The sequence below is a fragment of the Heloderma suspectum genome, chromosome 5 (genome assembly GCF_057233095.1).
Source record: "Heloderma suspectum isolate Gila_16-S chromosome 5, 16-S_ref, whole genome shotgun sequence".
NCBI lineage: Eukaryota > Metazoa > Chordata > Lepidosauria > Squamata > Helodermatidae > Heloderma > Heloderma suspectum.
The window spans coordinates 230,251,654-230,277,070 of NC_139462.1; the positions used below are offsets into that span (position 1 = coordinate 230,251,654).

A 25,417-nucleotide genomic window follows, 5' to 3' on the forward strand; every position below is an offset into this window, starting at 1 on the left:
GTCATTTGTGCATGTCCTATGGGATGCATCCTGAGCGTTGCTCCTCCTTTTTGCCTCCTTCACCTATATGAGGCTATATGAGGGCCGTAGGGAGATGCTGCCCATCAAGTCAGTCTTCTCTCTCCATCTCTGCAGTGCTTTTGGGAATCAGGGCTTGATGACAGGTGAGAGGAGGGGGACGATCCAAAGAGGAGGCCCTAGATTTGAGCTTCTTTGCTGCAGTTGCCTACTGGATAGGAGCTTTGGACATGGATGGGGCCTATTTCTACTTTAGACTTGCATAGAACTGTGTTGTGGTTTTTGTGCCTGAAAGCAGTTACTCTCCTGAGTAAGACACACAGAGAATTTGTGGCTTGCATGCTGGGAAAAAGTCCAAATTGGTACAGATTGCACCTGGCCCCTCCCACTCTGTGTTTGGCCCCACCCCCTGCTGGAATGTAGCCCGCTAGACCCTTCCCAAATTGGGATTTGACCCCTAGGATGAAAAAGGTTGGCTGCCCCGCTTTAAAAGGATGTGTTGGCAACTCTGCCAACAGCCCGATGATTTAACTGCCCTTGACTCGGATTTCCCCCATTGATGTCAGTTGAATGTGGCTGCTGGGCAGTGGTTTAGGGTGACCTAATTTCTTGCCCCAGTGGTATGCACAATGAACTCCTGGCTCTGAAAAGCCTCCAGCCATCTTGGAAGCTGTTGCCAAAGAGGAGGAGGAGGAGGAACTGCATTTCTGTGTCACCTGTTCTAGGGCTCTCGTCTCAAGTGGCACAGCCCTGCACTTCACTGCGTGGACATGGTGATGAGCTGCCTCAGCCTAGCAAGCGATCCGGTGTGCCAGACCATCAGGCCGCACGATAACGTATTGTTTTTATGTGCTTCCTTTATTGATTGATTGCATTTTCCTCCAAGGAGCTAAAGACAGCATACATGGTTCTCTCTTCCTCTCCTCCTTCTGTGAGGTGGGTTAGCTGAGAAAGGGTGACTGGCCCAAGTCCACCCAGAGCCGAGGTGGGAATTTAAATTTGTATCTCTGCAATCCTAGTCCAAAACTCTAATCCTAGTCCCTTCTTTGCTCATATTCACCCCTTGTAATCCATGCCTTCGTCTTCCTTCGTCTCTTCCTATGTTGAAATGGTTGATCGTTAAGTTCCTTGGGGCAGGGACCTTTCTTGTTTACGTCACTCTGGAAATTGCCATGGCCATCAGTGGTGCTCTGTACTTTGTTTATGAATGTATTTATTTGTAGTATTTATATGCTACTTAATATAATAACATCTCTAAGCAGTTTATTAATTTATTTATTTAATTTACAATATTTATATACCACTCCATATCTAGAACAGATTTTGGAGCAGTGTGAACACAAAAGATGAAACACTAAGAGCATAAAAAGATTAAAACAATGATCGGGTGGATCCACAGTTGGCTACAGAATCGGACTCAAAGAGCGCTTATCAATGGGATCTTCTCAAACTATTAAAACAATTCCAACTACAGTAACAATACAAAACAATACAAGGAGCAGTAAGATGAAGCAGTATATGATTCATTGCAATGAATTACAAGCCAGAGAAAGCCTGGGTGCACAAGCGCATTTTCAGGAGGCGTTTGAAACATACCACATTTTCTGCCTCCCGACCTGCGCTGGGGGAGGGTTTTCCAGCAGATGGGCGCCACCACCGAGAAGGTCCGCGGTCGAGATATTACGTGGCGACTTCCTTTCAGTCACAGAATGACCACAAAAGCCTCCTCTGAAAATCTTAATGATCTGCTGGATATATAGGCGAAGGCAGTCTGCTAGGTTTCCTGGTCCCAAGTTGTTTAGGGCTTTGTACGTCAACAATATAACCTTGAACTTGGCTCGGTAGCCAAGAGGCAGCCAGTGCAGTTCTGTCAACACAGGCATTCTGTGAACATAGCTGGGTGTCCCATTGAGCACCCTCGCTGCTACATTCTGCACTAGCAGCAGCTTCCAAACGAGGCACAAGGGCAGCCCCACATAAAGCGCATTACAGTAGTCTAATCTTGAGCTACCAGTGCATGGATCACTGTGGCTTGGCTGTCCCTACCCAGGAACAGGTATAGTTGACATGCCAACCAAAGTTGGTAGTAATTAAGAACGTAAGAAGAGCCCTGCTGGATCAGACCAAGGGTCCATCTAGTCCAGCATTCTGTTTACTCCCCGCTGCCCAAACAGAGCCTTGCCATTATGGGCAAATGGCTCAGCTCAAGCTCCTTCGGTGTTGGGCTTCCATGTGCATCTCACGATTCTTCATCTAGCCCAGGTAAGCTAGTGGCACATGGTAGGTCAGCACACCTGAACTCTTGTCCCGTAAAGGCACCTGTGGCCAGGTTCTGCTGCTGCTTTCTCTGCTCTTCTTTGGCCTTGTGGCTGGCAACTGGGAGGCTGCCGCTGCACCCTTCAGTGGGGAGAGATAAGGCCAAAGGGCTTCTAGTTGCTGGCCCACAGCCTCTATCAGATGTGAGCATCTTTGTCCTAACCAGGGATTGGAGGGGTTTGAATTTTCCCTGAAACAGAGGTGACCCTGCTGGTAGGTCTGGGGGAGGCAGCTACTCACAAACTACCTTTTGGAAAAACAATTATTCTTCTTGACCTTGATTTCTAGTACACACAGAGAGGGAGAAATTCCCAATTCAAGACAGGCCCCATGCAAAGCCAGGATTATATTGGGCCAAATCTGTTCCAAACAGCAGGAGGGGGTGTCTTTTGCAGGGAGCGGGGGTGAGAGAAGGAGTCAACCGGTTCCTGGCTTTATTTTTATCCTTATCTCTTGTTTGGATTTTAGCTGTAAATAGAGAAGGGAGCCTGGCTGTGTGTTTATGGCTCCATCTCCTAGTGTTTGCCAACAAAGATTAGCATCAAGTGTTAACTCTTGTTTTCAGCCAAGTGTGGGTCTGGAAAGCAACCTGAAGGTCATCTACTCCAAAACCTCAAAACAGAAGGCAGCGAGACCCCAGTCTCTCTAAGCATCCATATAACCAAGTCTAGGGAAACTGATCAGCTCAGGTTTCCTAGATGTGCGTACACGATGGTTTTTAAAGAGCGTTGTACACATGCTTCTCTACTAGGCTTTTGATCTGTAGGCTGATGGAAACCAAAACTCTTTCAAACACTGTTTTCCCATTTTAGAATGTTTGTGTGTTTTTAAAGTTCTCTCTCCTTGCTGTGAGATGCTCTAAGAAAAGTGGGATATATATTACAGAAATAATGCTTTACTTCCACACCTCACATGTTTTGCCGCAGGAAGCCCATCCCTCTTCTGACAGCTCGTTTGGCAAATGGCAGTTTGTTTTACTTGCCTGTCAAGAGGCTAGTCCTCTGTCTTTCCACTGTGGCTGTAGGGAAGTGTCCTCTTAGCAAGCTAATTTTTTAAAACATGGCAAAGCTAGTAATTTTGTGGGCTTATGTGCAAGGCTGGTCTATAACGTTCCTAGGAAGTGCTTCCTTGTTAATTTAAATGAACTTGCCACTCTGTAGTTCCGACCCATTTCTGTTTGTCTTACTTATTTATTTACTTTTCATCCCCAAAAATGATGGTCAAGGCAGCTAACAGTAAAATCCAGATTAAAAACAAAACCGTAATTAACACATAACAGAAAAATAAATCAATCCATACTCAACAATAAAAGAAAGAACCAGTACCAACCAATCAACAGCCCCTTCAGCAACAGACCAGCTTATAGGCCAAAGGCCTGACTAAATAAAAATGTCTTTGCAATCGGTGGAAAGACAACAGAGACAGGGCCAACCCAGCCTCCCTTGACAGGGCGTTTCAGAGCCTTGGAGTGGCCAGCAAGAAGATTCCATCTCGCACCCTCACCAAACACACGTCTGATGGTGGTGGTACAAGAGAAAGGCCTCCTCTGAAGATCTTAAAACTAGACAGGCTCGTACAGGAGAAGGCAGTCTTTTAGGTAGCCTAGTGCCAAGCTGTACAGGGATTTATAGGTTGTGTAGAAGGATAGGGGCATAACCCCCCCCCACACACACACACACACAACAGTTGTAACCACCATAAGCTGGTGAGCATCATAAGCAATTGCCTCCCATCCTCAGTCTATGGTCCTCCTGAATAGCTCCTGGCTTGTTCATCCTTCATCTTCTGTTCTCAAGGATAAATATGCAGTGACTGAGCTTGGACGATTGCGGGGGCGAAAGAAGCCATTGTAGCTTCTTCCCCCACCCGCACACGGGCTGCGCATGCAACTGCAATTTGCATAATTACCCGTGATGCAATGTGGATTGCCTCATTGTCCGAACCCAGTGTGGTGCGCATCAGGGGTGGCTTCTTACGCATGCCACAACTCATGGCTTGTAGTATTTATTTATTTATTTATTTATTGCATTTATACCCCGCCTTTTTTCCCTTGCAAGGAACCCAAGGCGGCTTACATTATCCTCCTCCTCTCCATTTTATCCTCACAACAACAACCCTGTGAGGTGGGTTGGGCTGAGAGTCTGTGACTGGCCCAAAGTCACCCAGTGAGCTTCCATGGCCGAGTGGGGACTAGAACCCGGATCTCCCAGCTCCTAGTCCAACACTCTTGCCACTACACCACACTGGCTAGTAGGGGTTGTGGTGTTGGTAAGAAGCCACCCCTGCTGCGCACTGCGCCAGGTTTGGACAACATGGCAGCCTGCGCTGCATTGCAGGTAATTATGCAAATCGCGGTCACGTGGGGTTAGGGAGAAGCCACAATGGCTTCTTTCACCCCCACTATTGTCTGAACATAGCCAATATAGAGAATGGGTGGGCAGAAGGTACGCCATGGTCCTCCAGTGGAACAACGGCCAATTTCTTGTGAAACCCCTGGTAGTTGCAGGGATTCTTGCAATGGATGCCGGGCCAGGTGGACCTTGATCTAATCCAGCAAGGCACTTTGTACAGCTGATGGTTATAATATTCATAGGTTATTTCTGGAGACAAAAACCCAGAGGAAGGGCAACAGTTAATTAAAAGTGGCAGCTGTTAAAAAAAGTAGCCAGGGTTTCCGAAAGGCTCCCTGTAAAAGGGCTGCCTCTGCCTGCTATCTAACGGCCACTGAGGAAGGAGCAAGGTGGATATCCCTAGGGAAGGGAGTGCCACGGTAAAGAAGGCCGTGTTCTGTTGTGATTCGGACAGCAGGGGCATATGACGCAGGGCTTCCTAGATGGCTCTTAGCCCATGGTAGGTTCATATGTCCCAGGGCATAGTCTGAAGGCACAGGAGGCAGCCACCCTGCTGAAGCTAAGCAGATCTGGGTTTGGTCAGTGCTTGGAGGGGAGACCACCTGGAAACCACATGTAGCCACCTTGAGGTCCATGATGGAAGAAAGGTGGGATATAAATGCAATAAATCAATAAATAAAAGTGAAAGCAAGCAGTCCTTAAGGGGACATTCCCCAACCTGGTACCCTCCAGATATGTAAGACTGCAATTCCCACTGGCCATGCTGCCTGGGGAATTATGGGAGTTGCAGTTAGACACATCTGAAGGTGATTGGGTTGGGGAAGGCTCACTGAAGGGATCCTAGGACCAGATTGCTTGGGGCTTGAAAAGTCAAAGGCAGCAGTTTAAATTGGGTCTGGAAACTTCACTAGAAGCCAGTGAAGTTATTGCAGGATTGGTGTTCCAGATGGCTTGTCCCAGGCAGTACTCAGGCAGTTGCATTCTGACCCAGTTGAAGTTTCCAGATAACTTCTGAAAAGCCACCCTGTGTAGAATGCACTCCTGTAGTCTAATCTGGATGTGATTAGGGCATGAGTCAAAGCAACTAGGTCATTCCTCCAGGAAAGGGTGCAGCCAGCATACCAGCCAAAGCTGGTAAAACACACTCTTGGCTACTCTCAACATGGCCAGGTCCAGGCACAATGCTGGTCCGAGAGCACTCCATTGCTGTGAGCCCATGTCCTCTGAAGGAATGCAACCCCATCCAACACAGGTTGTACGTATGTATACCCTGAGTTGGGCATATTTTCAGTCAAATGTACTTCTGCCTTGGTACTGGTTGCCAGTTATTTTCTGGGTTCATTTCAAGGTGTTGGTGTTGACCTTTAAAGCCCTAAACAGCATAAAGTGTTGGCATGAAGGGGCTTAACAGTCTGCTCCCAATCTTGCCACAAGTGTAGGGCTGGGGTGGGTGACCATCTAAAACAGAATTTGCCTCTGTCACAGCAACATACTGCTGATCTGGGTTCAGGTTGTTATTCACCAGAATCCTCTCAATTTATCCGGGAAGTATTGTTGCCTAAGCCAGACTTTTCCTCATTTGATCGTGGATGATGCTACCATGGCATCACTCATCCATTGGCTTCCATTGGCTCCTTTTCACCTAACCCAGCATCAAAATCTATCTCCAGTGTTGCTAATATAAAGGCTGGCTAGTTGATCTCTATTTCTGTTTTCCACCAACCAAGGAATCTTTCTGGTTTGCCCAGGATGGAGACAGTTCTGAGTGAACAGCTGGATTTTATACTTCCAAAAATGGGGCATCTGCGACTTGCTTGTTCCCAGTGGTCCTAGGGACACTGAAACCTGAAACCCTCACCAGGCAGAGCCCAAAGTCTACAATCCCTTCTCCTCCATGGCATCTTAAGACTCTGCCCATGCAGACATCCTGACAAAAATATCCAGCCAACATTTTCCTCTCCCTGTTCTCCCCTGCTTTTTGTAACATCTTGCCTGATGAAGAGATCTGGAGATTTCAAAACCTTGCACATTTTTTAATGATATTTGAGTTTATTTATTTATTTTATTTATTGCATTTATACCCCGCCTTTCTCCCTCTTGCAAGGAACTCAAGGCGGCTTACATTATCCTCCTCCTCACCGTTGTATCCTCACAACAACAACCCTGTGAGGTAGGTTGGGCTGAGAGTCTGTGACTGGCCCAAAGTCACCCAGTGAGCTTCCATGGCCAAGTGGGGACTAGAACCTGGATCTCCCGGCTCCCAGTCCGTCACTCTCACCACTACACTAGTATATTAATTTTGGAATTATCCACTCTGGGTCTTTGAAATAGGGCAGAATATGGAATCAGATCTGGTAAGCTTTGCCACAGATGCAGAAAAGAAGGCAAAAAGTCTCTAGAAAGGTCTCAACCCATCAGACTGAGAGAAAACCTTTTTCTTGCTGTTAATGTGGGTCAACGCAGATTCTGAGCACCAAAGGAAAATGGATTGATTTTGCCTTCTAAATATTATTTACCGCTACTCTATATACCATAAACCAGGGCCAGGCAATTTGGGGTGGTCTGGGGGCCAATTTCTACCCACTGCCCCCCTCAGGGGCCACACTCCTGCTGCCACCAACCAAAAAACCCTAGCAGCTTGCCACCAAAATTCAACAAATCGAAAGGGCCTTTTTTAGCTTGAAAACAAGTTAAATTGGATCCTTTTTAAGTCTCCGCAGTGGGTTTGCCGCCACAGTTCATTGGCATAAGGATGGGGGGTACACTTGGGGCTGGGGGGGGCATGGGTTGTCCACCACTGCCATTAACTGAGCTCTAGAAGACCTGTCTCTGAGACGTGGCACGGATGAGCTGGATAGAGATTTTAATAGATCTAGATTTTATTAAATCCAGAGAGCTTCGGCTATTGGGTGGTATAGAAATGTAATAAACAAACAAACAAATAAATTGTATTAAAGGATCTGTGAATAAATACTAGAGTGGGTATGAGTGTACTTCGGAAGTATCATGTCTTTTTCCCCACATTGACCAATATAGTCATGCTTGAATTTGGCTGTCCCTTGAGGCTTGGACCAATTTGCGTTGGGACAATTGCGAAGATGTTGCAGTGTCAAAACTTTCACCTACAGTGCTTAAGCCCTGCTTACTTTCAAGCAGGAAGGCTAGTGGGCAACTTGATCGACTGCACTGGTGGAGTCAAAGGTAGCTGGAGATGGTGATGGTTGATAACGTGCTAGCTGTGTGATTATGGGACTTGTAGTCCAACAGATGTGGAGACCACCAGGTTGGGAGAGGCCATGCTAGATCTATGGCTGTGTTGAATATTTGGAAGTTTCAATGTGCCATAATAAACTTGCAGTTTTGATGGACTAACATGCTTCCCCCTCCCCCCACAACCCCCTCCCCCCACTTAAACGTGTAGATATCAACTTCTTTATATATAGACAGAGTTTGGTGTGATGGTTTGCCCTGTTTGCTGCTACTTTCTCCTCGCTGAATTTGTCCCCTATGTGATCCCACACAGTCATAGATCAGGAAACGAAGTGGATGATGTCATGGCCCAGCATCTGACTGACATTACAAGCAGTTGGAAATAAAATCATGTGTGCTGGCACAACCAGTCGGATTTGGTTCATGATGATACCACTGTGAGCGATTTGGAGCAGGAGGCAATTTTAAATTAATTGTTGTTGTTGTTGTTGTTCAGTCGTTCAGTCGTGTCCGACTCTTCGTGACCCCATGGACCATAGCACGCCAGGCCTTCCTGTCCTGCGCTATTTCCCGGAGCGTTCTCAAGTTCATATTCATTGCATCGGTGATGCTATCCAGCCATCTCATCCTCTGCCGTCCCCTTCTCCGTTTGCCTTCAGTCTTTCCCAGCATCAGGGTCTTTTCCAGGGAGTTTTCTCTTCGCATTAGGTGGCCAAAATATTGGAGCTTCAGCTTCAGTATCTGTCCTTCCAATGAGCACTCAGGGTTGATTTCCTTTAGGATGGACTGATTTGACCTCCTCGCAGTCCAGGGGACTCGTAAGAGTCTTCTCCAGCACCACAGTTCGAAAGCATCAATTCTTCGGCGCTCAGCCTTCCTTATAGTCCAGCTCTCACAGCCATACATTACTACTGGGAAAAGTATTATTTAAATTATTAAATAATAATTTATTTAATATAATTAATATATAATAATATAGTACTATTTAAATTAATAGGTGAATGCTTTTGCGAAGAGTGCTGAAAAATTGTCAAAAGGGGAGGGCATTTCTCGTTGCTGAAAGCCTTTGCCAAAAAAGGTTAGTGTTTTTGTTCAGTCCGACACAGTACAAGAAGTCTAGAAGTGGTTCAGGGGAGGAGAATTTGAACAGCTTAGGATTTTTTGGCCACAAGCAAGCAGTGCCCTCTCAGCCAGGTCAGGTTGACGGGCCGGAGCACACAGCTCAGGAAGGACTGGAGTGCTGGAGCGCTCTTAGCTCTGTGAAACAAGGCGTGCCGCTTTGTAATCATGTCTCTCTTTCTTCTTTTCCAGAAAGACTTGGTGTACCTGCAGCAGTGGCTGGAAGCGTTTGTCACAAATTTTGAGAAAATCATCGCTGTGCATTCACTGGAACCAAGGAGGTAAACATTTCTCCTCTTCTCTTGGCCCAAATGTAGGCACTTGGCAAATGGAGCTGCCTTCTGGTACTTGGGGGTGACGTAGGAGGATGTGACTGAATGAAAACTACATGATTTAGTGTAGTCTGGCACAGAATAGGATAGTGCATGCATTTTCTCTACTCCTACCTGTCCAAAGCAGCAAACTCAGGCAAGACTAGTCTGGTACTGCCACACTTACACGCACACGTGCACGCACGCACGCACATGTACATACATACATACATATGCATGCAGTGGAGGCTGGTGGCTCCGATGTCAGTGGGGCAGTGAATTTGCCCTGGGTTTCAGTCAGGACCGGTCAGATCTCCAAAGGAGCTCTCCAAGGTGTTTTGCTATCCAAGAATTTCCTTTAGAGTTCTGACTGGTTTTGACTGAAACCTGGAGCGGATTCACCACCCCATTGAAATCGGAGCCACCAGCCTCCACTGTGTGTATTTATATGTGTGTGATTCACAGATGTTCTGTCTCTCGCTCTGCCCTTACAATGCATACAGTTCAAGCTCAGCTAGTGGTCTCTTCTGTCCAAACCACACAGTAAGACACTCTCTCACATTGGCTCTTTCTCTCTCTGTGTGTCTCATAGCCTGTTCCATTGTTCATCTCTAAGGAAGCCTTCTCAATCTGTTCTGGGGTGTTTTTTTGTTTTTGTTTTTTTAAATCTTTCTCCTACAAAGTTAAATCTCCATTTGTCGTCTTCTAGAACAAATTTTGGTCTTCCTCCTACAAGCCGCCTTCTACATATTTTAAAACATCTTCTGCTCCCCTTGTTCCCCTTTATTCTTAGTCTTTTTAAGCTAAATGGGTGGCGTTTAGTTTATTCTAAAGAGAACTTGCACTCCAGAGCCTTGATAAATCTTACATTACTCTCTTCTCTGATTCTTTCTGCATCTCCTGGAATTATACATGGTGCAGAGAAAGTGAATAGGGAGGCATATTTCTCCCTCTCCCATAATACTTGAACTCAGGGGCCTGTCCCATGAAACTGAATGGTGGGAGATTCAAGACTAAATGAAAGAAAGGGCGTCTTCAGACAGTGCACAGTTAAACTATGGAATTTGCTACCACAAGGTGGAGTGATGGCCACCAAGTTGGATGGCTTGAAAGAAGGACTGGGGAAATTCATGGAGGACAGCACTATCAATGGCTACTAGTCCTGATAGCTATAGATTGCCTCCAGTATCAGCAGCAGTGAGCCTTTCAGTACCAGTTGCTGAGAAACACAAGCAGGGGGGTGCTGTTGCACTCCTGACCTGCTTGTGGGCTTCCCATTGGGACATCTGGGTGGCCACTGTGGGAACAGAACGCTGGTCTAGCGAGGCCTTTGGTCTGATCCAGCGGGGCTCTTCTAACGTTCTCTTGCTTCCAGAGGCCAGGCACTGCTGGGCAGAAGGCCCCATCTCTGGCTAGGAAGAATAGCATAGCATGGCTACGATTGCCTCTCTCCTTTCCTGGAAAGGTGGATGGAACAAGAAGAGGGACACAGTCAGAGCTAGGATGGCAGTTCCATAGAAAAACAAAATTGCAAAGCTGATCTCTTGGGGTTAACGATCTTTGAGGTCAAATTCCAAAAGATCTATTTAGGCCAATCTTCCCCAAACTGGTGCCCTCCACATGTGTTCGATTGCTGAGGGATGCTGGAGGTTGTAGTCCAACATATCTAGAGGACACCAGGTTGAGGAAGGATGGTTTAAGCATTTTTGTCACCACCTGTCCCCTTTCAAATCCACATATTGATTGGCCTTGTGTAATAAAAATGAAAGTTACCTTGTCCTGAAAAACACTTTGGACACAATGCAGCCAAATGAAGCCCTTTGAATTCCAAAGGATTTCTATTGGAGGAGAGTTAAGCACATGCATAAATCTCCTTCTGTGAAATGAATGGGACTTTATAAAGTTATTAGCCCTGTCTGGATCATGTGTATCTAGAAGTTTGTGTCTAGAAGTTACTCTTAGGGTGCAATCTTATGCATGTTTAGACAGAAAAAAGTCCTACAACTCCCAGCATTCCCCAGCCATCATGGCTGGCTGGGGCATGCTGGGATCTGTAGGACATTTTTCTGTCTAAACATGCATAGGATTGCATCCTTAATAGCTCAGAAATGGCTCTCTGGTTCACTAGGGTTCCTTCCTACATTATTTGTTGAGATCTGAGCTAACTGAAGGAGAAAGCTGGGCCCTCTCCCCAGCAAAACATCAGGTATCCAAATGCAGCTGGGGAAACAGGAGTTGCAACAGTGTCTTGATGCCGCCATGTGATCAGTGCTTGGGAAAGTCTACCATTTGCCCAAGAGGCAGGCTGGTCCCGGCTTGGGCTGCTAACAAAACGCCATTTCGTGGCTAGCAAGCATGATTGTGGTTGCTCCCTTGTTTCATACATGCAGTCTGCTTAAGCATTCTGTTTCTGTGCAATGTGAAATGCTTGGAGGCATGTGCAGCTTGAAAACCATCAAAGAGCCATTTGTAGAAATAACTTGCCTTGAGGCTTCTACCTTGAGCCATCTCCACTTCTCCCACCACCCCCTCTCTATGCCCTCTCTGCCATCCATTAGCACAGAGGCTGCCTTCATTTCCACACTGCTGTGTTGCCACACCAAAGTGCCTGATGCAATAACTGCTCAAGATAATCCATCTGTGGTGCAGTTTCCTGCCATTTTGATCCCACCCTTCTGTGTACATTCAAGAGAGAGCACCAATTTATATTCATGTTTCCCTCTCTTTCAGCATCTTTTCTAGCTGTGCATCAGCTTGCTTGCTTTTTTGCAGTGTTCATGTGGCTGTAACTTGATCTATGAGGTGCTGGTAGACAGATGGTTTGGCCTGTGGGCCGCCATCAAGGGTAGGCATGGTTGGGCACCTGCCAGGGCCACACCCCACAGGGGCCCACTGGCAAGAACCCCCAGACTTGCTCCTCCTCTTCACCATTGCAGCCTGCTTGTTCCCCTGCCTCTTGCTCTGGCCCAGATAACGGTTCTGGTGAGGAGGAGCAGGAGATGCCACTGCCTGCTTGCTCACTGGCTTCTGCCTGGCAAGCAAGCAAATGGGAGCAATGATGAGAAAGAGGAAGAGGAGGAAAAGCAGCTAGTGACAGTGGTGGTGAGGAGGTAGAAACACTGAGGTACTGTTGAAGGTGTCTTTCCCAAGGGTCCCTCAAACCTGGAGTCAGCACTGGTTGGGTTCAGTGAATTTAGGTTCTCCTTGCTATTGTTAAATGATGTGGTATACAGTGGAGAATTTCTGTTCCCGAAATGGGGTGTGCTTGTTTTCTCTGCTTATAAATCAGCATTAAAATCTCAGTGCTGTGGCGATGTTGCAACCTTGCTCAGAGAGTAGCTGCCAAAGATAGTCACAAGATCTGATACCTGGCAAAACTAAGTGCTGAGAATTTCTTCTTTAAAAAGGGCGCGCGGGGGGGGGGGGGGCTAGACAAGCTTCTAGCCCTTATGAAAGATGCAAATGCATAGGCAATGCATCCCTAAGGCTGGACTGGGAGCTGAATGCAACTTTGACTGGTTAGATGGAGCGGCCTGCAGTGCTGCTACACATGGCATTGCCCATGAGCTACCACTTTGCCATTGTTAATCGCAATTTCTTTTTGCCTTTTCCATGTGCAAGTCTGTGTGACCTCATTCTCCACAGCCTAACTCTGCGCTTATGAATGTGGCCACAGAATTGAGGATTCCTTGCTATAAACCTCAGAACCATGACCCCAAATCTGACCCACATGGGGGTCGCAATCTGGCCCAGTGAATTTCCCCACACAGCCACACCCCTTTCTCCTGATCACCGATTGCTTGCTGGTTTCTTGGCTTTTGTGCAGTTTTCCCCATTCTAAAAGGTTGGCATGCCTCTCCTGAGGCTGAGTGACTGGCAGGGAGAGCTTTCAGCCAAGATATGCTGGGGGTTTTGGAATGTTGGCCCTGCCGCCTTTGCTTTCTGCCTCACCCACCACTGGAATGCGGCCCCCAAGAGCGCCTCGGAAATTGATTTCAGCCCCTGAGTTGAAAGAAATTCGACAACCCTGCTGTAAACCTTTGCATGGTTGTGGTGGGCGGTGTTTACACAGAATATACAGATTTCCACCATGTGTGGTTGAAAAGTGTCATACCGAGGATAATTTGAAGCAAAGCTAACCTTTTTAGAAAATGCTGCTATCTAACTGGAATGTAATGAAGATCTCTGAGGACCCTTATTGTGTGGACATGCAGGTTTGTATTCCTCTTATACTTCTGTTATTAAAGTCATACATTGTCAGACAGAAGAAGTTATTTTGCTAATTAAATCCATTTAGAATGATTATTGGAGTAAACAACAAAAGGAACCCATCTCTGCCACAGTTCATTATGATTTCTGTTTCCATCACAAAGCACGATTGATCCCGTTAGTCTGTCCATTTCAGCTACTGGAAATCTTTTCCACAGCCACTCCGTGCTCCGTTAGATTTCCAGTGTTTTGCAACAACGCACTGAGCAGCCGCTAACAGGTTTTAATAAGGACTGTTTGATTCCATACCTGTGATGCGTGTGCCACACGTTAACAAAAAAATACTGTGTCCTGCATTGTAGCATATGGTGTTCAAGCTAGAGGGGAATGGAAGCCAAGTTCAAGGAAGCTGGCTCCAGGGAGTGATGTGCCCCAGCACCCTGCTTTAGGGCAGTACCTAAACCCTGATGTTATTCAGCCCATAGAGGACTGAATTCCTACCCCTGATTTAAAGCATCCTTGGAAGATATCCATCTGTGTTACCTTGAAAACTCCAAGGAGGAAATGCACAGCCAAATTGTTCGTGCAGTTGGCTGAGCCTTCCTAAGGGCTGAAAACTGGAGCCCTGGGTCATCTCTTTTTCACCCCCAGCATCTAGTACGACCTAGCCTGTGCCTGGAGTGGACAACTTGTGGCCCTCCAGATGCTTTGGCCTACATGTTGCCCACCCTCACCCCATGCCCTGATGTTACATTTTCCTGCGCCTGATCCACGTCATTTTACTGATGGGGAAAACATACAAGATATTGGTGGGGGTGCATGTTACGGATACACATTACAGAGAGGAGGGGAGTTTTATTACAGTTTTATCACGTTCTTCCATCAGGAAGTTCAGTATAGTATATATAGGCCTCACAACAGCCCTGTGAGGTAGACTAGGCAGAGAGAGAGAGAGAGAGTATCCCGGAGTCACCCAATGAGCTTTATTGCTGAGCAAAGATTTATTTTATTTTTATTTATTAAATTTATGTCCCGCCTTTTCACTAAAATAGCGCTTAAGGTAGCTGTTTGAACCTGGGTCTCCCTGGACCTAATCCAACACTCAAACCACAACACCACATTGGTTCTAGCCACACTTGACAGTGTGACAGGAGGGTGCTGTTGCACTCATGTCCTGCTTGTAGTTTCCTGGTTGACAGTGGGCTGGCCACTGTGTGAACAGAATACTGGACTAGATAGACCCTTGGTGTGATCCAGCATGGCTCTTCTTATGTTCTTATGACATGGAGACAGCTCAGTTTCTTCAGTAACATCAAGTTCTGCCCATTAGTTTACTCTCCCATAGTTGACCAGGAGGATTAGAGAAATTCATGGAGGACAACGCTATCAATGGCTGCGATCCCTCTAAAACAGAAGAGGCCATTTTGAAAGCAAGAGATAACTGAGGAATATGTGCAGTGGTGGCAAGGTTGTCCTGTGTGTATATCTGGGAGTGAATTGTTTTGTAGTCTGTGTAGAATATTTAGAGGTGAGGCATGTGAATGTAAGGATTTTGTTAAATCCATTCTGTCTGCATTTCGTGGATTATGAGGAGTCTTTCATTCCATTGTCCACTCATTGATAGAATCAGATATTTAACCAGAATTTTGTACTGCTTGGGCTAATACTCATTAGCACATTTGCACAAGTGTACATTAGCACTAATATGAATTAGCGCATACCCGCCCCCAGTGAAAAACCACAAGTCCGCAGGAAAAAAAAATGGTCCACTGCGGAATCTGCAGGTTGGATTCATAGAAATCTGAACTCGTTTGAGAAAGAAATCTGTTGCGGATTTCTCCAACGTCCCGAGCACGGCCTTGGTCAGTGAGTTGGAGGCTCTTCTTACTGACAAATCTGGGGTCACATGATTTGAATGTGCCAATATACAGGGTTCCTGACAGCTTACCAGAAATGTTGTGCCATTGGCAGTACTTGTTCCTAGACAGAAGACATGTGTCCTGGCTATTTTTAGGTGGGTCTTGTCCAACCCCAGCTCCATGTCAGTAAATGGTGGATGATACTGGAGCTCTTCATAGCCAAAATTGGTCCGAGGCAGTTTATAGCCAATGACCACCCAAAAAGGCAAGTGGCAGCAGGTACTCTCACATGGAAGAAGGATCTAGAGCACCACTCAAGCATTTTCACAGAGTTCATAGAATAGTATAGTAAGGGTGCAAGGGGCCTATAAGACCATCAAGTCCAACCCCCAGTTGTCAACTATGGGTTGCTCCCGCCATCTACCTTTGGGACGTGAAAGCATGAAGGCTCGGGGTTGGATTCAGATTTACGTTGGACCAACTGCGCTCATGGAAGTGGACTTCCCTGCCCCCTCCTTCTCATGGCAACCCCTCCAGCCTCCTGAAAATGCTATGCAAAGAGTCAGGAGAGCCTGCTGAATGGGGTGAGCTGTGGTGTGAGGAGGGGGAAGAATCCCCCCAATTCAGAGGAATTTTTCCAGAGTAGAGCCCTTCCTATCATGGAAGGTCCCTTCCTCTCGCAGAAGACAGATCCTGGATTCAACCCTCAAAGCCAACTTGCATATGGGTTCATGGAGGATAAGCCTGTTAATGGCTGCTAGTCCTGATGGCTGTGTGCTACCTCCGGTGTCAGAGGCAGTGTGCCTCTGTACACCAGTTGCTAGGGAACATGGGCATCAGGATGCTGCTGATGCTGCACTCATGTCCTGCTTGTGGGTTTCCCGTGGGCAGCTGGCTGGCCGCTGTGTGAACAGAATGCCGGACTAGATGGACCCAGGGTCTGATCCAGCCTCAGGGCTCTTCTTATGTTCTCCATCCAAACATGCAGTTCCATGAATTCTGTAGTTATGCATTCAGTAGATCTGCATTATTCTGACAACATCTCAGCTAATTGGTCAGAAGCGCACACCCTATCTATGCTGCACTGAGGAGGGTGGGCATCACAGCACATCATGTTAGAAAGCCCTTGGTGTGCAACTCCCTCCCCAACCTTCACTATTAGACTGCTGCTCAGTGACTTTGTAGTGTTTCTTTTGGACAATTCTATTTTGAAAGTGGAAGGAAGTGGGGACTACTTTCAGCTCTCTCTGATTATTTCCCTTCTATAACTTTTGCCACCCTTGTAGTTCTTCTTGAACGAAAGGTATTTTTTAATATGGTAAGCCATATATAAATCTGTTAAGTGAATAAATAAACTGTGGTGCCCAGGTACTCTAGGAAGGCTTATCTGTTTGTTAATCACATTTGTATCTTGTCCTCCTTCCAAGGAGCTTGGTTTTTTTTTCCATATCCTCCCAACAACCCTGTAAAATAGGCTAGGCTGAGTGGGCAAGAGTAACTTTCCCAGGGCCAACCATTGAGCTTCACAGCCGTGTCAGTTTTCCCTTGCAACTTTAGAAGCAAGTGTTGTTCTCAAGGGTTCATGATGTTCACCTCAAAAGGATATCGTAGAGTTGGAAAAGGTGCAGAAAAAGGCAAGCAAAATGATCAAGGGGCTGGAGCAATTCCCTATGAGGAAAGGTTACAATGTCCTCTTAGAGAAAAGGCGAATGCGGGAAGACGTGATAGAGGTGCACACAATTATGCATGGTGTGGAGAAAGTGGATAGGGAGACATTTTTCTCCCTCTCCTATAATACTAGAACTCAGTGGGGTTGTCCCATGAAATTGAATGGTAGGAGATTCAGGACAGGTGAAAGGAAGTACTTCTTCACATGGTGCCTAGAAACTATGGGATTTGTGAACCCAAGATGTACTGATGGCCACCCATTTGGATGGCTTTAAAAGGGGATTAGACAAATTCATGGAGTTTAAGGCTATCAATGGCTACTAGTCCTGATGGCTAGAACCAGAGGCAGTATGCCTCTGTATACCAGTTGCTGGGAACACACGAGAGGGAGGGTGCTGCTGCACTCATATCCTACTTGTGGGTTTCCCACAGGCAGCTGGTAGGCCACTGTGTGAACAGAATGCTGGACTAGATGAACCCTTGGTTTTTTCCAGCAGGGCTCTTCTTAGGTTCTTACGTGGTAGAGAGTTGCACACTTATCTAATTTCTTTGTCCCCCCTTGTAGGCCAGAGGACTCTGTCTCTGAGATCCCACTGCTCCCCCGTGATGTACTCCATGTCCTTACCCAACAGCTGACCTACTGTGTTTCCCAGGTCTCCCGTCAAGATGTGGCTGAGGCAGGCCTCAGCCAGGCTCTCTTGCTTGTCAAGTTCTTCATCATTATTTGCAGGTATGTGCTTTATTATTTTCATTTTAAACCGGTGTTCTTTTCAGAGTCTGGCTAGGGCTGATTTTCTCATCTTTTGGTGGTAGTGCAGCCATCGTTAGATGGCTTTTACAGCACCCATTTCACACAGTGAACATCCGTGTGAAGCTGTTCTCATACGATGGGAGTCAGCATTTAACAACTCAAGGAAATTATATTTCCTGCCAGGTGTTAAAACACCACCTCTCCTGTGTGAGGGTTGCATTCAGATCACTCAGCACATGAAACGGGTATTGTAATCAATTTTGTTTGGAAACATAATGTGAAAATCTTACTGGTAAGCTCTTTCTGTCTCTTTTCTACTAGATGAGGTATTGTAGGAACAGCTTCTGGTCTTATTTTTCCCCATCTGAATTCTGAGAATATGGGTAAGGGAGCAGCTGGAAGATCTCTCCAGATGTGCAGCTTTTTGTAACTTGTGAATGGTCAGAAGTGAATCCTGAGAGCTACTGGAGGGTGGAATCTTTGGAGCCCTACCCAATGCAAATCTTGAGTGTTTTGGAAGTTGTCTGGAGAACTGTCTTAGAAATAAACTGTTCTAGTGTAATCTTCTTGAGCCCAAGGAACAGAACAGGGTATGTTAATATTACAATAAATAATATCTCAATCTAGCATGGAAATGAGACCAGAGGTTCCTAGAAGGTACAAGATGTTGACATATTGCTAGCCATTAGGATGATTACAAAAGGAGGAAGTTTACAAAATGTGGAAGGTTCTTCAGCATTGTATTTAAGTTCTTGTCTGTTAAATCAGTGATGGTCGCTTTTGTTCTTTTCTCTTTGGGTATTTCTTTTCTAATTTTGAATTCTTTGTGTGAATTTAATTTATGTGGGTTTAAAAAAAACAGTAATAAAAAGGAGATAATGTCTTAACACTCCTCAAAATAAATGAAAATATCCGTTTGTGGTATTTCAGTATGAGTAAATATTTTGATGGGAATAAGATGATAAATCTTGTGAAAGCTGACATTATTTGAAAAGTAAATCTTTGTGAACTGCTTTGGACTTTTTTGTTCGCATCCTGCTAGCACAATGGATTCAAGCACAAAAAGAACATGGATCCCAATTTCAGTAAAATTCTACTTTGCCTTATTCTCGCATTCCTAAAATATTTCCATATACAAAGTTAACAAGCAACTCCCCCCCCCCCATTTTAAAACAATTTTAGGGATTATAGTTGGGGCGGCGGGCGGGGGGGACTCTCTTCCGATCTTTTTAAATTTTTGTGGCCATATGAGTCTTCCCTCTGTTTTTTGAAGAGTATTTGCATTAGTCTGTTAAAAATGGACATAATAGTAGGAGTGGGAGGATGCTTATGGAAGGCATATTGCTTGGACTCTGCAGAGAACTGGATTGAGCCCTTTCTGGGTGGAGTGCAAGTTAATCTATGTTCCGCAACTTGGGGGAGACTTGTTATACACTCATCTTTTTGGAGCACTATATAGTCTATATGGCAATGTCTCCTGCCTAAATGAACAAGACATTCAAGGGTGGTTCAGCCTTGTGTTGAAAGTCCACCTCCTGATCTAGGCAATGAGAGCCTTGGCAACTAATTGTGCTAGCCTTGGAGAGGCCGCTTCATACCCAAACCCTGCTGTTTTAATGGAACATTCCCTTATTCCAGAATGCCGTGGTTCCGCAGGACCTGATTTCACCAAGGGCCGAGACGGACATTATTTTAAATGTGCATGAAGCAGCTATGTTTGTTTTCATCTTTTATTCTAGAGTAGTTGCAGGGCCCCCAATCTGAATAGGGAACCTAGCATGTGGGGCTTTTAAGAGCCTGATTTGGCCCCCAACACCTACTCCAGAGTAAAAATGAAAAGAAGACAAAGCTGCTAGACACACATTTAATGTAATGACTGTTTGGGCCCTGAATCTTTCAGAAACCAGACCTGGCCTGGCAAAGCAAAATAGGGAAGAGAGGCTCTGAGGTAAACAGTGTCCTCTCCTAGTTCCTCATAGCATGGCATTCCTCTTCCCCCTTCCCAGAGACCCCAGCCTGGTTTCTGGTGAGAGGCTGTTCTTTCCCCCCACCCCATCCTCTTTCCTTGGTTCAGCGACTGTATTGAACTTGACAGCATTGCCCCGAGTTTGATCTCCCTCCGCTACTTCTGTTTTCATGGAAACCAATCTGCCACCATTTTCAATATATCTGTATCCTTACGCATATATATATATATATATATATATATGTATGTATAATCTTTCTTTCTTTCTTCCGCTGTTCTTGCCCTAACTCTTCTCCATGCCCCTAAAGCATTGAAGAACCTTGGCCTCATAAGACTCGGGATATCTTTCCTGTCGTCTTGGAGAAGAGCCTGGCTTCCATTGGAGGCCTGGCTGGAGGCCTTAATTCCTCAGTCGAGCCTGTGCATAACTAATGGGGAGAGAGCTGCTTTTGGGGCCCTTGGCCTCCTGATAAGTTACGGTGTGCCCCCTCCTGTTTTTATCTCCTCAATAGCCAGTCTTCAAGCCTTGAGTACGTGAGTAGTATACACGTAGAGTACTCAGTAGGCCCTTCTGATTCAGTTTCTTAACTCGGAGGAGACCATGAAGCTGAGGTTAGGCAACTAATCCAGACCCAGGATCGGCAGGAGAAGCCACCACCCAGGGAAGAGGGCGTGCCTGCTTGCTGCTGCCGCCACTGCCGCTACTACCACCGCTCTCCCTGTGGACTCCTGCCTGGCAGTATTTGTAAGGGGGATGTATTGTTTTGTTTTTTGTTTAATTGTTGGTGGGGGTGGGTTTGGGGGGGGATTCTGTTGTGTTTTTAGGGGTGGGTAGCCTGCCTGATAGGCGGGAGCGAGGGGGCATGCGTCCACCTGATGGAGGCAGTGGAGGGAGCGTTGGGGGCCAGAACATACTGAAGCTGGGCGGCAGGCGCTGGTGGAGCACTAGGGGCAGGCCATGCCAGGTAAGGGGAACAAGGGAGAGATGTGTAATATCGGTCCCCTGTTCCGGGCCTGCCCAGAGCCAAAGGATGGCTGGGGGAGGCGTGACCACATCTTCTGGCCTTCGTTTGCTGCTCTGCAATGCCAGATCTGTTACCCAGAAAACCTCCCTCATCCATAACATGATCTGGGATGAAGGTGCAGACCTGGCATATATTACGGAGACCTGGCTGCCCGAGGCTGCTGCTCCAACCCTTGCGGCCATGTGTCCAGCCGGATTTTTGTATGCATAGCAGCCGAGGGCTGGGGATCGGGGAGGGGGAGTGGCTGTTATCTACCGGGAGTCCTTGGTCTTCACCAGACCCCCTCTCCGGGAGACCAAGGTTGCTGAGTGCATGTACTGGAGGTTGGGCCCGAAGGGCAGCCTGGGGATTCTGCTCGTGTACCACCCACCCTGCTGCACGACTGACTCCCTGGCCAGTGCTTGAGGTGCTTGAAGTGGTCTCTGATTTGCGTGTACAGTCCCCTAATTTATTGGTGTTGGGGGACTTCTGTGTACATTCAGAGGCCATCCTCATGGGAGCACCTTGGGACTTCATGGAGACCATGGCTTCCTGGGAGCTGCACCCTATTCCAACTGGGCCCACCCATGTAGCCGGTCATGCATTACAGCTTGTGTTTGTTTCTGGAGAAGTGGGGAGTGATCTGGAAGTCGGGGGTATATCCACCACCCCCTTGTCATGGTGGGATCACTATCTGGTGACGTTGGACTTCTCGGTTCCACAACCCCTCTGCAGGGGTGGAGGACCCATTAAAATGGTCCTCCCCAGGCGTCTTATGGATCCGAATGGATTCTTGAACGTGCTTGGGGATTCTCTGGAGGACACAAACGGCCACTCGGTTGAGACCCTGGTGGGTGGCTGGAATGCCGCAATCACTGGGGCATTAGGTCGGGTGACTCCGAAATGCCCTCTCCCCTTGAACAGGGCTCGGACTGCACCATGGTTCAATCCACGGTTACAAGCTCTGAAACAGGAGGTGAGACAGCTAGAGCGCCGGTGGCGGAAGTTTCGCTCCAAAGACGATCAGACACGGGCTAGAGCTGTATCTTCAGCCTATCACGTGGCAGTGAAGGCAGCAAAAAAGGAATATTATGCTGCCTCTATTGCGTCTGCAGAGTGCTGTCTGAGGAGGCTGTTCCAAGTGGTCCGGAGCCTGGTCGGTCCAGTTGCTCCAGAACCACTGGAGCATTCTAAGACCTCCTGTGAGGCCTTGGCAAGGCACTTTGCGGATAAAATTGATCGGATTAGGAGTGTTATTCCATGTGCGTGAATACAGTTAGCGAGCAAGAGGCAGTCTGAGGCAAACCGGTTTTGTGGGATCGGTTCCAGGTTCTTTCTTCTGATGAAGTGGACAACGTGTTTTCATCTGTAAGGCTGACCACCTGCTTACTTGATCCTTGCCCGTCTTGGTTCATTATGGGCTGCAGAGAGAGGCTGGGTGAGGGGATCAGGGCGGTGGTGAACGCCTCCCTTGAGGAGGGAGTGATGCCATCAGCTCTCAAGGAGGCAGTGATAAGACCGCTTTTAAAAAACCTCTCCTTGGATCCTCAAGTTCTGAATAACTTTCGCCCAGTTTCGAATCTGCCATTTTTGGGGCAAGGTGATTGAGTGGGTGGTGGCAATCCAGTTGAGGGCACACTTGGAAGAAGCCAATTATCTAGATCCATTTCAATCAGGCTTCAGGCCTGGGCATGGGACAGAAATGGCCTTGGTGGATGATATGAGTGGGGCTTTGGATAGGGGTGAATGCTCCTTCCTTGTTCTCCTTGACCTCTCAGCAGCTTTTGATACCGTTGACCACCGTATCCTCCTGCACTGCCTGGAGGGGTTGGGCATTGGAGACACCGTATTACGGTGGTTCCGGTCCTTCGTCTCCGGCAGGTACCAGAGGATAGCACTGGGAGAGGAGGTTTCGGACCCGTGGCCACTCACTTGTGGGGTGCCACAGGGTTCCATCCTCTCCCCAGTGCTATTTAACATCTATGTGAAGCCACTGGGGGCTATCATCAGGAGGTTTGGGGTGCGGTGTCATCAATATGTGGATGACACGCAGCTCTACCTCTTGTTTAAATCTTCACCAAGGTCCAAATGGACCTGTCCAAATGTCGAGACAGTGAGTGGCTGGATGGGGAGGAATAAGCTGAAGCTGAACCCTGACAAGACTGAGGTATTTTTGGTGGGAGACAAGAGGAGGTTGAGGGGTGGTGACCTGGTGTTGAATGGGGTACGGCTACCCTTGAAAGACCAGGTCTTCAGCCTGGGGGTCATTTTGGACTCCCAGCTGTCCATGGAGGCTCAGATTTCAGCTGTGAGCCGGACAGCGCTGTACCAACGCCATCTGATATGGCGGCTGCACCCCTACCTTCCCGACCATCTGCTCCTATCAGTAGTACATGCCCTGGTCTCCTCTCATCTAGACTACTGTAATGTGCTCTACGTGGGGTTACCCTTGAAGACGGTTCGGAAGCTGCAGCTGGTGCAGAACGCGGCGGCTCGCCTGATTAAAGGCAGCCGCCGGCGTGATCACATCACTCCAGTGCTGAAGGAGTTGCACTGGTTACCAGTTGTTTTCCGGGCCAAATTCAAGGTGTTGGTTTTGGCCTTTAAAACCCTATATGGTTCTGGCCTAGCCAATCTTAAGGAGCGCCTCCAGCAACACCAGACAGGCCGCTTAACAAGATCAGCCTCAGATGGCCTTCTCTCTGTCCCATCAGCCAAGACAGCTAGGCTGGTGAGGACAAGGGAGAGGGCCTTCTCTGTGGTGGCCCCCGCTCTGTGGAACTCCCTCCCTAGGGAACTCCGCCATGCACCTTCTTTAATGAGCTTCTGCCACTCGTTGAAAACTTGGTTGTTCAGGCAGGCATTTGGGGTGGGTTAGGGAAATTTTAGAAAATGATGTTTTAATGTGTAATTTTATTTTTTAAAACTGTTTGTATTATTATACATTGCCCAGAGTGGCCGGGTGACCGGCCAGATGGGCGATTAAGAAATTTAATAAAGAAACAAACAAACAAACAAACTGGATCAAGTGATGCCATTGGGGAATGGCTGCTTTTTCTGTGGTGCTGACCCAGTTGACCCCCCAGAATTGTGAATTTCTGCAGGCGCTGGGATTCATGGCACTTTCATTGTTTGGTTACTGCGGCATCAAGAGTGGAGCTTGTGCGAAACAGCCACTGCAGATTAAACGCCACAAATAGTTTTCATATCTGAAATCATCAGAGGCCATTTTTATACACTCGCCCAGCAGCAGTGACTTTCCTGTGGCACCATCCCACACCACTAGGGAGTGAGTGTGTGAATGTTGCAACCAAGTGAGCCGAGTCAGTCGCACGAGTGTTTCCCACTCGATCGTGCCATTTCACAAGTTCAGCTGCTCTTCATAGGAGTAATTGAGCAGTTTAGGTGTATGTGTGACTCAGCCCTGAGGGCCTGGGCCAGTTTAGACTCTTGCCTCCTGAACTGGAAATTGTGAGCTGCTGCCATGACCCTGACCCTATTTCTTGCCATCTACTTAAGACTTTGTGGCCTTGTCAGAGCAACAGGTGTGGACACTGCTGTCCCACCTTCTTTCCTATGTGGGTCTGGCTCCTAACTTGCCTAGGTGCTTGAATTTTTGAAATCCAAAGCTCCCAGCTCCTAGTTGTAGTAACACTTCACAGCAGTAACAAATCTGAAAGGTATAGTTTACAAGCTGGAGGAATTTGGTATTCTTTTCTGTGTAGAATATTTCACTTCCAGAGAATTGTAGGAACAGAAGGAAATCGGAGGATCGTAAAGTTAAAACTGCTGCTGCCGGGGTGGCATTGTCCCATGAATACATCCACGCAATCCAGACTGCACAGCATAACACAATTTAAAGAGCAGGAGGAAACAAGGCACTTTGAATGGCTTGAGCAAGTGAGCCAAGCCGCGTACTACAAGGGAGAGTTGTCTTTCAAAACTTTTTCCCCTGTTTGGTCACCAGGGATGTGGAGAGTGGCTGTTTCGGCCCTGCTTGAAAACTATAGGCAGGAATGAAGCCATCTTGCTGACAACAGATTCTGGCCTTCCATCCTTGTTTCAAGCTGCTTCTTTTTAAGAAAACAGGATGAAAGGTTGCTTTACTACCACGAAGGCTCAGAGACATAAATAGAAGGGCAAGGACTTTGGGATCTTTCTGTGCAGAATCCAGTTTATCATTTCAGGAATCCCCAAGTTTAAAAGTTGGTGGACTGAGGCTGGGTGGGAATGATCAGCCCAAGGGTTAGCTATAAACCTCATTGGCTGATCAGGTATTTGAACCCAGGCCTCTCCAAGGCATCCACTGTTCCCACAGGTGCTCAAGAAAGAATAGAAAATAATTGGACCTTTTTATATAGCAACTCATAAGAATGCACTTTGCTTTTCACTATTAATGCTGCACGTTGAAATATGCAAAGTAAAGATTAGCATCAACAAAGTGTTCCTTATTTGCTAGTCATTCCCAGTGCTGCAAATAGCTTTTAAGCCAGCACATGTTTAAGCAAAGCAGCTTGTTTGTTGCGTTTTTCATTTTATCGTTTTGCTTCCCTGCAATATTTAATTACCGGAAACTTTCATCCTCCTATAATAAAAATAGTTGGTTGATCTTATAATGTGAAATCTTCAGCCAAG

General features: G+C 47.0%; 1 protein-coding gene across 9 annotated transcripts in view; it reads left to right on the plus strand.

Moving 5' to 3' along the window:
- Positions 1-25,417, plus strand: part of NBEAL2 (neurobeachin like 2) — a 190,276-nt gene that overhangs the window by 72,069 nt on the left and 92,790 nt on the right. For all 9 annotated transcript variants that reach the window (XM_084859500.1, XM_084859499.1, XM_084859498.1 and 6 more), the window contains exons 2-3: positions 9,207-9,295; positions 17,627-17,791. Coding sequence is in view for 7 of the 9 variants with exons in the window: in XM_084859498.1 (XP_084715624.1) it covers positions 9,207-9,295; positions 17,627-17,791 (254 nt within the window). In the remaining 2 variants the exon portion in view is untranslated. The remainder of the gene's footprint in view (positions 1-9,206; positions 9,296-17,626; positions 17,792-25,417) is intronic.